The sequence below is a fragment of the Mustelus asterias genome, chromosome 5, assembly GCF_964213995.1.
Source record: "Mustelus asterias chromosome 5, sMusAst1.hap1.1, whole genome shotgun sequence".
Classification (NCBI taxonomy): domain Eukaryota; kingdom Metazoa; phylum Chordata; class Chondrichthyes; order Carcharhiniformes; family Triakidae; genus Mustelus; species Mustelus asterias.
In genome coordinates this window covers 146,731,776-146,745,731 of record NC_135805.1, presented here as the reverse complement: position 1 = coordinate 146,745,731, position 13,956 = coordinate 146,731,776, and the positions used below count along the sequence as shown (strand labels likewise).

At 42.3% G+C, this 13,956-nt stretch overlaps 1 protein-coding gene across 1 annotated transcript in view; it reads right to left on the bottom strand.

The window, feature by feature from the left end:
* Positions 1 to 2,621: 2,621 nt before the first annotated feature.
* The window catches only part of LOC144493877 (Fc receptor-like protein 3), a 38,625-nt gene continuing 27,290 nt past the window's right edge, over positions 2,622 to 13,956 (bottom strand). Inside the window, exons 8-12 of the mRNA XM_078213455.1 lie at positions 13,191 to 13,282; positions 9,367 to 9,423; positions 6,939 to 7,004; positions 6,020 to 6,051; positions 2,622 to 4,059 (exon numbers count right to left, since the gene is read on the bottom strand). Of these exons, the coding sequence (XP_078069581.1) occupies positions 3,928 to 4,059; positions 6,020 to 6,051; positions 6,939 to 7,004; positions 9,367 to 9,423; positions 13,191 to 13,282 (379 nt within the window). The 3' untranslated portion in view covers positions 2,622 to 3,927. The remainder of the gene's footprint in view (positions 4,060 to 6,019; positions 6,052 to 6,938; positions 7,005 to 9,366; positions 9,424 to 13,190; positions 13,283 to 13,956) is intronic.

The window sequence follows — 13,956 nt, the reverse complement described above, 5'->3', positions numbered from 1 at the left end:
GGGGATTTTTGAAATGGCATTGAGGGAATTGATCCATCACTATCTAATGGAATGAAGGGGTTACGCGACAGTCCGACTGGCCTCGTTTATCGCTTGGTGCCTATGGTCTTCTATTGTATCTGCGGTATAATCTCATCCTTTACCGGACATTTCTGAAATTTTAGACTTTTGCTGGCTCTTATTTCAAGCTGTTTTTTTTTTAATTTTCTCTGCACTACTGTCTATCATATTGATGATTCCAGCTGCTCATTCATAGGAAATACCTCGTTTCCTGGCTAACAGCAGGAAAATAGATGATACAGGATTGCAGATGAGATATTCAGTCAACTGGATAAACACATGTTTAACTTATTGTAACACCGTATCAAATAATATTTTGCGTCTGCATCAGAGATCCCATGGCATACTGACATCGTTCTGAATTCTGCATCAGCTGCTTGATATCCACACCTAAGAAATTGTTTCAAAATTGATCCCTGGCTTCAGCGGAGATTCGCCCTCTCTGCTGCCTTGAATTGTCATTGCATCTGATAACGAGCAGCAGATGAGGCAGCATCTATCTCCCGACCCCCCAACAGCTGAATTTCCATCTGTCCAATTGAAAAACTCTCAAATATAATAAACAATACATCTGTGATGCTGACTTCATACCGTATCTGGCAGCACGTTGAAGTTTTGGTCCCGGAAAACAAACACATACATTAAAAGTAAATATTGCCTAATTTTCTGTGAGACTATTTAGCGTTTCCCTTAGTTATCACAGTCTCTTGCATACAGGGAGTATCCAGGTTTCGCTCAGTTGTTTACTGCTAATAACACAGATAAAATGGTCCAAATGGGCCGGTAGAAGGATCCGGGAGCATCGTGAGCTCCCACCAAAACATCTGGCACAATTCTAATCTAATCAGTAATCTGGATCAGAAAGACACTGTCAGTGCAACTTCGGAACCATTATTGAATTTCTAAAATAGAAATAATACCATACAATTCGTTCACTGAGGTCAAATCGAGAAGAAAATCTGCTATCGCAACTTTTGACGCTATATGCGACTCCAGTTGATTTCACTGACACTGGTTGACGGTTAACAACATGCTGAACTTGGCTGGCAGCCGGCTGACCATTAGGCTCCAATGGAATTTGGGGTCCGTTTTAACATTTGTCTTGATAGCCAAGTTGACACCATATGGATAGATTGCTAAATATAAACGCATCTTGGTCAAGTCTTCCAGCCCTCAGGATACTTAAAATGATTTTATTTTTCTTGTCTGAAGAGCAGACCGAGCTGCTTAAGAGGACATAACGTTATCCAAATATTTCATGCATCAAGCAATGTTCTGTTGCCTTTGCTGTCACTCACTGTGTGGGTAGGTGTTTAGCCATTTATACACTGCCACAGTGGAATAAGTTTTAAACCTTGGGGATCTGACATTCTACTTCCCTCCAGACTGAGAAAGGCCGCTGAGCACATGAGCATTTCTTCTTTTGTTATTTTTGGGTGTCTACGTTTTTGAGCCCTAAGCAGTTGCACTCTGACTTCGACTTCCCCTTTTCTACTTCTAGCTTTGAGAAAAAAAAACATTGATCTCATATTTTTAATACCTGTCAAGTTATTTCCAGGCACTCATTTTACAATTCATTATACTATTTCAGTTGTGATGTATTTTCATTGAATATGGCTGTGGCTGACAAGACAAACAGTTGTTGCAAATCACCAATTGACTTTGAACTAAATTTCTTTCTGGGCAATTTCAGAAGTCAGTAAAGGTTCAAATATATTTCTGAGCATCTCGTCGGCATACGTCGGTCAGCAAACATCGCTTGGGAAAGATGCATTTTGTAAACTGTTGTTTTGATTTACCTTCATAACAATTGATGATAATTACCATGCATATCTTATTGAACTTAGCTTGAAAATCAGCATTACTCATTGAATTTATCTACCGTGCCTTGATGGCGTTTGAAATGCTTTTCCAAATAGTGTTGGTCCGGCCCGCTAATTTACTAGTTCAATGGCATCACCACTACTTCGGCATTCACCCACCCCTTGACCGTTTCTGAGGATCTGTATTCAACCTATTTCCTCATTATTTTATTACCTTTTTCCCTTTTATATAGAGTATGCAATTTTTCATCACATTCATTTTTATACATAAGCTTACATGTCCATGAAGCGTGAAGACGTTTACTTTTGGATGGTCTTTCCTTTAGCCTCATGAACATGATAATAGCCTGTGACCAAATAAACTGCACCTGTAAAACGTCACATTTCTGATTTACCATTTCATTTAAATCCCTATTTCGCTTTTCATGGGAAATATCTCATTTGACTCACTGAAAGTAACATTCCCGTGTTGACTATTCGACCAGCAGCTATGTGAACACAGCAACTTCATTTTCAGATTGTGAATTGCATTACAGCTGGCGTGGCAAAGTGCATCTTCTGGTAGATTTATAATAGGCTTATTCTAACACAGCGGTAGTACATCAGATGAAGCGTGTGACCCTCGATTCCGTGTCCATTTTCCTCAATGATTCACCACTAATTTATCCATTTCACTCTATTTTTAAAATGTAAAAAACCTAAAAACGGTTAAGACGGGCTCACCTGCAAGTCGTTTTTTGTCGTTTTCCTTTTGTCTGCGCAAGAGTGTGTGACTGCAAGATCCATATCAATTGCGAGCAGAACAGTGAAGACGAGTCTCTCAATCAAATATCGATAGTCTGTTGCGTGCACCAAAAAAAACACATCGATTTGATCCTGAACAATGACGTCAGGAAGAATGCAACCATTGCAAGCAAGCGGATCTGGACAGAAGACCCTGCAACCTGAAACAAGTAATCCAGGCAATTCTGGCCCAAGGAGTTCGGGATGAGTTTGGGTGAGTCTTGCGTATATCATTCAGCACCCTTGGACTTTAACACTGTTGTCCTGAACAGAACTCATCAGAAACCATATATCTGTCTCTTCCTCTTTCAACTGAAGCATCCCACAAACCAGCCTAACAGAAAACATTCACACGAACCTCTATCATTTACAGTTAGTCAGTTTCAAACACAGGAGGTATCTTGGCCATTACTGTTCATGATTCCTGTCAGCGATGACAGCTGACCATTTACGAATCAACTGAAATGATGCTCTCTGTAATCGTATCCAAGACACTAACCCCAGTCTATATTTTGCTGAAATATTCACATATTCAAAACATTAACTACTGGAAATTATCTTTCCCCCATGCAGTCCGTAGGTTCGAACACCGTTCAATTATAATTAGTCATTGTAACAAATAACTTCCCATTTATTTTAAACTCTTGTACGTTTGAGGATTAACGTCACAATTGTTCCATTGAGAGTGCGAATTAAATCTTCTATTTGGAAGTAGGTTTCGCTCCATATTGCATTGCTGCCTCCGGGGTAGGGATCAGTCATCAGCCGAGTGACTTATATCCTTCCGATGACTCGTTTGGCAATAGTCAGGTATATTATTGTTCCATTGCACCAGCACCACAAATGTCTTTACAATCAGCCATTCGCCGTTAACCAAATGCCACGTGGAAGGATATTGCGGTATTGCAAGGAGGTATCCAACAGAAAAAATCATCTGTGTTGTCATCATGTGGACTTCTCGTAATCTGCAGGATGTAGGATGCATTCAGCTTAAAGCATGAGAAAGCAATGCTGGATGCCTTATCACCAGATCAGTTGCGTAATTTTTGACTAAGCTAATCATATACGGTCAGCCTTAAGCGATGCACAATGTCAATATTCAGACTGCGCACAGTGGTCATCCAAAAGTCTTCAAGTTCAAAGTATTGAACCCGTTTGAGAAATGGAACACCCACCGTAGAATCAAGCTTTTTGTTAGCGATTATATGCAGGCTTCAAATGTACAGCAACAGCAATGATGGGTTTTATTTTCTCTGATTAGCTATGAGTGCCGCGGAAGATTTTCATAGAATCCCCCTTCTTCTGTTTGATCTCCTTCCAAACTAGCTTCATTCGTCCTGTGATTCAGTGTAGCGTATGTGATACAATAATCGGTCTCTGTCTCCTTGTCACCCTGAAATGAAATAATATGGGATCAAATCGGTCTCCGGCGGTAACATACGACATTCACGATGATCAATTGCCATGGGATAAACTGGGAAAGACTCAGGTTAAACAAAGGTCATCTTTCTTGTGACCATTTAAAAGGCAACCATTGGAGGCACAAATCAGGAGTATCAGGGAATAAGTACAACTTGGCTAGGCCAGTGCAACGCCAACAGCATTCACGAAACTCGACCCCATCCCGGAAAAAGCAGTCCCGTTTGGCTAATACCACATCTATCATCTTAGCGATTCAATTCCTGCACCTACAGATGCATAATCCGAGCAATTTGTACCATCGACAAGATGCAGTGCAGGAAGCCATAAAGGCTCTTTGGAAAGCATCCTCCACACCCATCACCTCAAGCACCTGTCAGGAAAAGGGCTACGGTCGCAAGGGACGACCGCCACATGCAAATTGCCCTCCAATTCACAGACCATGATGACTTATATCAATTAGATCACCAGGGCTCGGTCAAAACAGTGACACTCCCTCTCTAATAGCGCTTTGTATGTATCTACATCATCGGGGCTGCAGTGGTAAAAGAATGTGGCTCACCAGCACTTCTAAGAAGATAATATTACCGACGGGCAATAATTGTTGGCCGATTCAGCGACACCCAGACGCTTTTGAATGCTATTTTAAAAAGATCACGCGCAATTCACAGGCATACGACATTAGACTTCTTATTCATCTCGGTATTTTCCTGATTATTCTTGTGATCCTATCTCCATATAAAATTGTTGGAAGCGACCTGCAGCGTCATGCTGGCGGTATATAAATTATGTCATTCTGAGTGCTGAAATGCAACACGGTTCCTTCGACTATACATTCTCCGCACCTGAATGACCTCAAAATATTAGCACAAGGACAGCAGCGGCAGAACTATATCAGCAGCTGCGAATTCCCCTTCAAGTCCTCAGTTCCGTCATTCTCGTGCTGATCTCCTTGACTATGAACAATGTGGGTGCAGAATGGGGTGCACTGATTCATGAAGTCAACCTAACTTCACATTCACCAGGTCAATTTGGATTTGCCTATTAATAATAGCCTTGCTGGCTGCAGCCACAATGGTGGGGGCGGAGTGGAGTGGCGAGGGGGGGAACAGACAGCATCATGGATCCGGGTGACAGTCTGTGTAGAGTTTGCACTTTCCCTAAGTCTGCGTGCGTTTCGTTCCACAGTCCACATACGTGCGAGTTAGGTGGATTGGACATGGCAAATTGCCCCTCAGTGTCCCAAGGGATGTAGGGTGAACGGATTCGCTATGGTAAATGTGTGAGGTTATGGAATAGGACGGGGGAGAGAAACTGGATAAGATACACCCTCAGAGAGAGAGAGTGCAGATTCAATGGGCCAAATGAACTTCTTCTTCGTTGTGTGAAACATTGACTCCATGAACAAAAAATAAAGACAAAAATAAACGAAGGGACGCTCAAAATTTCAACGATGGCATTTTGCAAAAATAGATGTATTCTAGTGAACATTGACACTTACGTTGGTCATTAATTTATGTAAGAAATTCGCAACTGGATTTGTGCAATAATGTCCGTGAATTTTATTGCTTCAAGTTGTATTAGGAAGATAGGCTTGCAGTAACAGACAATTTCAGAGGAAAACGAAACTCCCTTACTTTGTTTTAAATAAATCCGCATAAAAATGGGTGGTATTTCTTCTGTCTGGAAGAGGAAAATTTAAGCCCAAGAATGAAACTAAATAAAAATTACAAAAAAAAGTGATAGCTTTCTCTCCTGTGCATTGGAACGTTTTGTTGATCGCACGAACCAACTTTCTTAAAGGGAGGGATGAGGGGTAAGGGTTAATTTTTCTGTTGATCTATTCATAAATCAGATGGTCCGTGTTTTATTTTGTGGTAAAGGGTTAAAAGTCCACCAGCTTTTAGAGTGGTATTCAGCAGAATTTCACTGACCTGTTTCCCTGTTGAGTTGTCACCGCTGTTACCTGCAAGCAAAACAGACGCATTTAAAGACCACAATCTGCCAGATTGACTAACGGAAATACATCCCCGTGAACCGGAATGTTTTTAGTCTTCTCCATGCCGTCAAATATGGGGATTACACATATGTACATTACTCCGCAATGACGTGAAAGGTAAGTAACACTTGAAATCGTGTAGGAAGGGCAGTCGATCACAGCAACAGAACGTCACGTCAGCGTGACGTTAATCAAATTTAACCGACCATGATTTATCACCATGTGACAACTGAATTTTACTTGCACCACAATTATCAGCAGCCTATTGTATCTATTGGTTTGCACATTTAGATTTTTAAATCTTTATTTGAGATTCTGAAAGCTCCCATGGTCCACACAAGTATAAAGCCTGATGTCTGTGCATAACTTCTTAGACCGAAGGTCCCATTTTCATTATTCTGGACACTTTTTTAAAAAAGATGTGCGGTTACACGAGAAACAGCGCAACATACATCTCTATGCCTTGATATGTACGTTCTATACTCAATACATGAAAATAAATTGGTGGGGTTTTTTTGCTCCACAGACTGCATTCTTGGATTCCAGATTAAGGGTTAATTTCGCTGCAAGCGCAGGGCAAAAAATGAAAAACAAAACAGTAGAAGGCCCGCTTTACTCTTTACGTTCGTTGAAATCAAATGGATCTAAATAGTCCTCGGTTTTTCAATCACATTTCATACATTTGAAGGTTTTTTTTATTGTAAGCACTGTCGTTGTTATAAGCGTGTTTCTTTAACAAATATATATAGTCGTAAAATGTAGACGAATAAATTTCGAAATAAGTATGTGTTCTTAAAGTGCGGAACTGCAATCATCACCAAACAACAGCAGCGTTAAATACGGAAATGAATTACCAGAGCCTTTTGACTTTGTGATCGTGACAACCGAATAGACCAACGCAGCATCACTTTCGCTATCACCTAAACAGATCAATCCAGAAAAAAAAATAAGCATGTTGTTTCAATATGTGTTGCAGATGATGGATACATGCTGGGCATAATGCGAAGGATGGCGACAAAAAGGGGAGTTTGAAAAGTACACACCGAACCACATTAATAGATAAATTAATGCATGCCTTATATATAGATATATTGACAAATACACAGAATGATCACTGCAAATTATTAGAAAACATGAATACCATGTGAAGCTATTAGTATTCATGTTTGTAATATACCTATGTGTATTCGGTTATGATTATATTCTCTCGAGTTCAGAGAAAACAGGGGATCACACGGGAACCTGTAAAATGCGTCAGGACTAGACCGGGTAGATGCATTAATTATGTATCCGATGGTGGGGTATTCCAGAACTAGGGTTCACAGTTTAACGATACTTTAATCCTTTGCATGACGGAAATCAGGAGAAGTTACTTCATGCAGACAGTGATAAGCCTGCAGAATTTCCTGCAATGGAAAGCAGTTGATGCCAAAACATTGCATGTTTCTAAGAAGTTGTTAGGTTTCACTCCTGGATTGAGGGGGACCAAAGGATATGGGGAGAGGCGGAATCAGGTTAGTGAGTTCAATTATCATAACGAATGGTGGAGCAGGCCCGAAGGGTAGAATGGCCTTGTCATTCTCCAATTTTCTTTGTTTCATTGTCATTCGCATTGGTGTGCGTGGATGCATATATTGTCATTGCTTATCACAGTCAATGAACCTGACAGTAAGAAAATGTGGAAGGAAAATCAATTGTTCGAGAATTTTGCTACCAAAGCTTTAGGGTCGGTATTGGCAGCCTATTGTTTCGAATAATATAAAATTATTAGCTGCAATCAGAACAAAATCAAACATATCGAACAAAGACGATTCAAACAGATTATGATGTATATATGCACACTTAATTTATACATTCCTGCAGCGTTTATTGCAATGGTTTAGAATGAGCAATGTTTGCTTAATATAAACGATATTTTCGATTAACGACATAACTACATTGGACAGGCTGAGCGAAACTGGGAAATGCATGGCAGATGCAACATAATGTGAGCGAATGTGACCTTATCCACGTCGGAAGCGATGAAATAGGAAGGCAGATTATCATTTGAATGGGCGCAAATTGAGAGACGTGGATACTGAGCATGATCTTGGTGGCCTCGTCCATCAGTCGCTGAAAGTAGACACATAGTTGCAGCAGGCGGTAAAGAAACAAACTGTATTCTGGCCTCCATAGCGAGAAGTTTTGAGTATATGTTTCAGCGTATTTTATTAGAGTTGGTGAGATGACGCCTGGAATATGCTGTGCAGTTATGCTGTCCTCGTCTGAGGAAGGATAGTCTTTCTATAGAAGGAGTGCAGCAATGGTTTACCAGGCTGATTCGTGGGATAGCAGGATTGTCACATGAAAAGGAACTAAATTGGTTAGGATTATATTAATTGGAGTTTTGAAGAATGAGGGAGGCTCTCACAGAAACATATAAAATTCTAACTGGGGTAAGTAGGATAGATTCAGAATGAATGTTCCGGATGGTGGGGGTTCCAGAACTGTGGATCATAGTTTGACGACAAGGAGTAAATCTTTTACGATTGAGGTGAGGCGAGATTTCTTCACCCAGAGAGTGGTGAATCTATGGAATTCACTGACGTACTGGTTACGTGCATTAGCCATGTTAAATTCTCCCTCGGTGTACCTGGTCAGGCAACGTGTGTGGCGACCATGGATTTTCACAGGAACTTAATTGCATTGTTTATGTAAGCCTACTTGTGAAACTAATAAATAGACGTTTAAACTTTAATCTTTACACAGGGAGTAGTTGAGGACAAAACGCTGTGTGATTTCAAGCAGGAATTAGATATCGGACTTGAGGCTAAAAGGATCATGAACGATGTGGGTAAGTCGTGATCAGACTATTGAATTTGCTATTCAGCTTTGATCATAATGAATGGCAGTGCAGGCTCGAATGGGCTAGCCCTACTTTTACTTGCTATGCATACATCTAAGTAGATTGACGTATACCTTAGCACCTTTATTGCTATTGTGGGATAACAAAACATTGTGAATCAGACACTGATACACGCAATAGATATACAAAAGTCAGAGCGGGGAAATGTCTGTGCAGTGCATACTGATACTATTTGCAAATTAACTAATTTACCAAATGACAATTTAATTTTATCCAACCAACAGAGGTCCTGTGGTGCGAGCTGTAATGTATTACATGGAATCAGACATTCCCAAAGAAATACGTGGAGTCACATGATAATCTCTACAGCCCGGGTTGAACTTAATTAATATGATGCATAGAAACCCATATAACGAAGAAAAACAATTAAAACTCACCTTCTGCACAACTGATGTTATCCACTGTACGGTTATTCGACTGACCATTGCTTGAATCTAAAAAGTGAAAAGAAAACGTCAATGGTATAGTTACACAATGACATATTTGGGCATGAATGATCAACAATAAATCAATTGCGGATATTTATTCCTGCGTGTACAATATTTAAAATAATTCAGCCAATCAGTCTGGAAAATACAATACTTGTGCGATGCTAGGTGAATCATATTTTTTTCTTGAGCTATAGAATTGAGAAATACCTGTACGGACACTAGCAATTGCCTGAAGCCAGTTCCCTTCAATCATGCTCCGAAGACCATGAGGCTAGTAAAGCAGAAATGTATTTTGTGGACGTTCTAAGTCAAGGGCGATGAAGCAGCCACGTGATTGCGGAAAAATAAAAATCATCCACCATCACTTGAGTGGAGTACCGAGGCAGTTCAATCAGAACGTAGAATTATTTAATGATGTTTCAGATTTTATCGTGATGCTACCGCCAGGGTAGCAATATCTGGACTGCTCCCGGTGCCTAGTGCAAGTGAGGCTCGGAACAGGGAGATTCTACATTTGAACGCGTGGCTAAAGGACTGGTGCAAGAGGGAGGGTTTTAAATTCATAGATAACTGGGAAATCTTCAAGTCAGGATGGCAACTGTACAGAAAGGATGGGTTACACCTTAACTGGAAAGGAGCAAATATCCTGGCTGGGAGTTTTGCGAGAGTGTTTCGGCAGGATTTAAACTAGTGTGGCAGGGGGGTGGGGAACAAAACAGGAGGTCAGTAAATACTGAGCCTGGGGTCGAGCTGGGGGCCAGGGCAAGGCTAGCTAAGAAGAGGAGCACTCTGGAGGAGGAGGACCTGACTGAGCCTGGAGGTCTGGAGTGCATCTGCTTCAATGCGAGGAGTGTAACGGGTAAAACAGACGAACGTAGGGCCTTAATGCTTGTGCGGAATTTGGATGTGGTTGCGGTGACGGAAACTTGGTTAAAAGAAGGACAGGACTGGCAGCTGAATATTCCGGGGTACAAGTGTTTTAGGCGAGACAGAGGAGGGGCTAAAAAAGGTGGGGGAGTAGCGATATTAGTTAAGGAGCATATTACCGCGGTGCAGAGGGTAGACAACTTAGAGGGGTCATGTACTGAGTCGCTGTGGGTGGAACTCAGAAACAGGAAGGGTGCAGTCACTATGCTGGGGGTGTACTACAGACCACCCAGCAGCCCACGGGAAGTGGAGGAGAGGATATGTCAGGAGATTCTGGATAGGTGCAGAAAACATAGGGTTGTTGTAGTGGGGGACTTTAATTTCCCTGGCACAGACTGGAAAGTGCTGAGAGCTGGGGGACCGGACGGGGAGGAATTTGTAAAATGCGTACTGGAAGGTTCTTTGGAACAGTATGTAGATAGCCCGACTAGAGAGGGGGCTATACTGGACCTAGTTCTGGGAAATGAGCCCGGTCAGGTCGTCAAAGTTTCGGTAGGGGAACATGTGGCAAATAGTGACCACAACTCTGTTAACTTTAGGATAGTAATGGACAAGGATGAGTGCTGTCCTACGGGCAGGGTGCTAAATTGGGGGAAGGCTGACTATAGCCGGATTAGGCAGGAATTGGTGGATGTTGATTGGGAGAGGATGTTCGAGGGTAAGTCCGCGTCTGGCATGTGGGAGTCTTTTAAGGAACTATTGATAAGGCTGCAGGATAGGCATGTGCCTGTAAAAAGGAAAGATAGGAAAGGTAGGATTCGAGAGCCGTGGATAACCAGGGAAATTGAGGATCTGATTAAAATGAAAAGGGAGGCGTACGTTAAGTCCAGGCAACTGAAAACAGATGGAGCTCTGGAGGAATACAGAGAGAGTAGGAAAGATCTCAAACGGGGAGTTAGAAGGGCAAAAAGAGGTCACGAGATGTTCTTGGCAGGCAGGATTAAGGAGAATCCTAAGGCATTCTATTCATACGTTAGGAACAAAAGAGTTGTCAGGGAGAAAATCGGACCTCTCAGGGACAAAGGAGGGGAATTATGCTTAGAACCCAAGGGAATAGGGGAGATCCTAAATGAATACTTTGCATCGGTATTCACGAAGGAGAGGGGCGTGTTAACCGGGTGTGTCTCGGAGGGAGGTGTTGACCCATTAGAGAAAATCTCCATTACGAGAGAGGAAGTGTTAGGTTTTTTAGGGAACATTAAAACTGATAAAGCCCCAGGGCCTGATGGCATCTATCCTCGACTGCTCAGGGAGACGAGAGGTGAAATTGCTGGGCCTCTGACGGAAATCTTTGTCGCTTCTTTGGACACGGGTGAGGTCCCTGAGGATTGGAGGATAGCGAATGTGGTCCCGTTGTTTAAGAAGGGTAGCAGGGATAACCCAGGAAATTATAGGCCGGTGAGCTTGACGTCCGTGGTAGGGAAGTTGTTGGAGAGGATTCTTAGAGACAGGATGTATGCGCATTTAGAACGGAACAATCTCATTAGTGACAGACAGCATGGTTTTGTAAGAGGGAGGTCGTGCCTTACAAATTTGGTGGAGTTTTTTGAGGAAGTGACAAAAACGGTTGATGAAGGAAGGGCCGTGGATGTCGTCTATATGGATTTCAGTAAGGCATTTGACAAAGTCCCACATGGCAGGTTGGTTAAGAAGGTTAAGGCTCATGGGATACAAGGAGAAGTGGCTAGATGGGTGGAGAACTGGCTTGGCCATAGGAGACAGAGGGTAGCGGTCGAAGGGTCTTTTTCCGGCTGGAGGTCTGTGACCAGTGGTGTTCCGCAAGGCTCTGTACTAGGACCTCTGCTATTTGTGATATATATAAATGATTTGGAAGAAGGTGTAACTGGTGTAATCAGCAAGTTTGCGGATGACACGAAGATGGCTGGAATTGCGGATAGCAAAGAGCATTGTCGGGCAATACAGCAGGATATAGATAGGCTGGAAAATTGGGCGGAGAGGTGGCAGATGGAATTTAATCCGGATAAATGCGAAGTGATGCATTTTGGAAGAAATAATGTAGGGAGGAGTTATACAATAAATGGCAGAGTCATCAGGAGTATAGAAACACAGAGGGACCTAGGTGTGCAAGTCCACAAATCCTTGAAGGTGGCAACACAGGTGGAGAAGGTGGTGAAGAAGGCATATGGTATGCTTGCCTTTATAGGACGGGGTATAGAGTATAAAAGCTGGAGTCTGATGATGCAGCTGTATAGAACGTTGGTTAGGCCACATTTGGACTACTGCGTCCAGTTCTGGTCGCCGCACTACCAGAAGGACGTGGAGGCATTGGAGAGAGTGCAGAGAAGGTTTACCAGGATGTTGCCTGGTATGGAGGGTCTTAGCTATGAGGAGAGATTGGGTAGACTGGGGTTGTTCTCCTTGGAAAGACAGAGAATGAGGGGAGATCTAATAGAGGTATACAAGATTATGAAGGGTATAGATAGGGTGAACAGTGGGAAGCTTTTTCCCAGGTCGGAGGTGACGATCACGAGGGGTCACGGGCTCAAGCTGAGAGGGGCGAAGTATAACTCAGACATCAGAGGGACGTTTTTTACACAGAGGGTGGTGGGGGCCTGGAATGCGCTGCCAAGTAGGGTGGTGGAGGCAGGCACGCTGACATCGTTTAAGACTTACCTGGATAGTCACATGAGCAGCCTGGGAATGGAGGGATACAAACGATTGGTCTAGTTGGACCAAGGAGCGGCACAGGCTTGGAGGGCCGAAGGGCCTGTTTCCTGTGCTGTACTGTTCTTTGTTCTTTTGTTCTTTATGAAATGAACTAAGCAGCATGTCCAAGGAAAATAAGCTACAGTATGCTAACATAACATCAGTTCTCAGCTTACCAATATTTTGACATCTTCCCACAACTGCATACTCAAAGTTAATTTCAGGCGAAACTTCACTGGTGTTCTGAGGTCCATTCCTAGATGTGTCACTTTGCACAAAATATATACAGGTATTAACGAAGAATGTGTATAAGAATAAGGACGGCCAATTTAACTTCAACAAAATAAAATCAAGAGAACACTGCAAATCTAAGATTATCCAAAATAGAAATTAAAGTGTATTTATCATTAGTGTCACAGGTCGGCTTACATTTGATTTTATTTGATTCGATTTGTTATTGTCACATGTATTGACATACAGTGAAAAGTATTGTTTATTGCGTACTATGCCGGCAAAACATGCCGTTCATGGAGAAGGAAACGAGAGAGTGCAGATTGTAGTGTTACAGTCATAGCTAGGGTTTAGAGAAAGATCAACTTAATGCAAGGTAAGTCCATTCAAACGTCTGACAGCAGCAGGGAAGAAGTTGTTCTTGAGTCGGTTGGTACGTGATCTCAGACTTTTGTATCTTTTTCCTAAGAAAGAAGGTGGAAGAGAGAATGTCCGGGGGGGTTGCGTGGGGTCCTTAATTATACTGGCTGATTTGCCGTGGCAGCGGGAAGAGTAGACAGAGTCAATAGCTGGTTTGCGTGATGGATTGTGCTACGTTCACGACCTTTTGTAGTTTCTTGCGGCCTTGGACAGAGTAGGAGACATACCAAGCTCTGATACAACCAGAAAGAATGCTTCCTATGGTGCATCTGTAAAAGTTGGTGAGAGTCG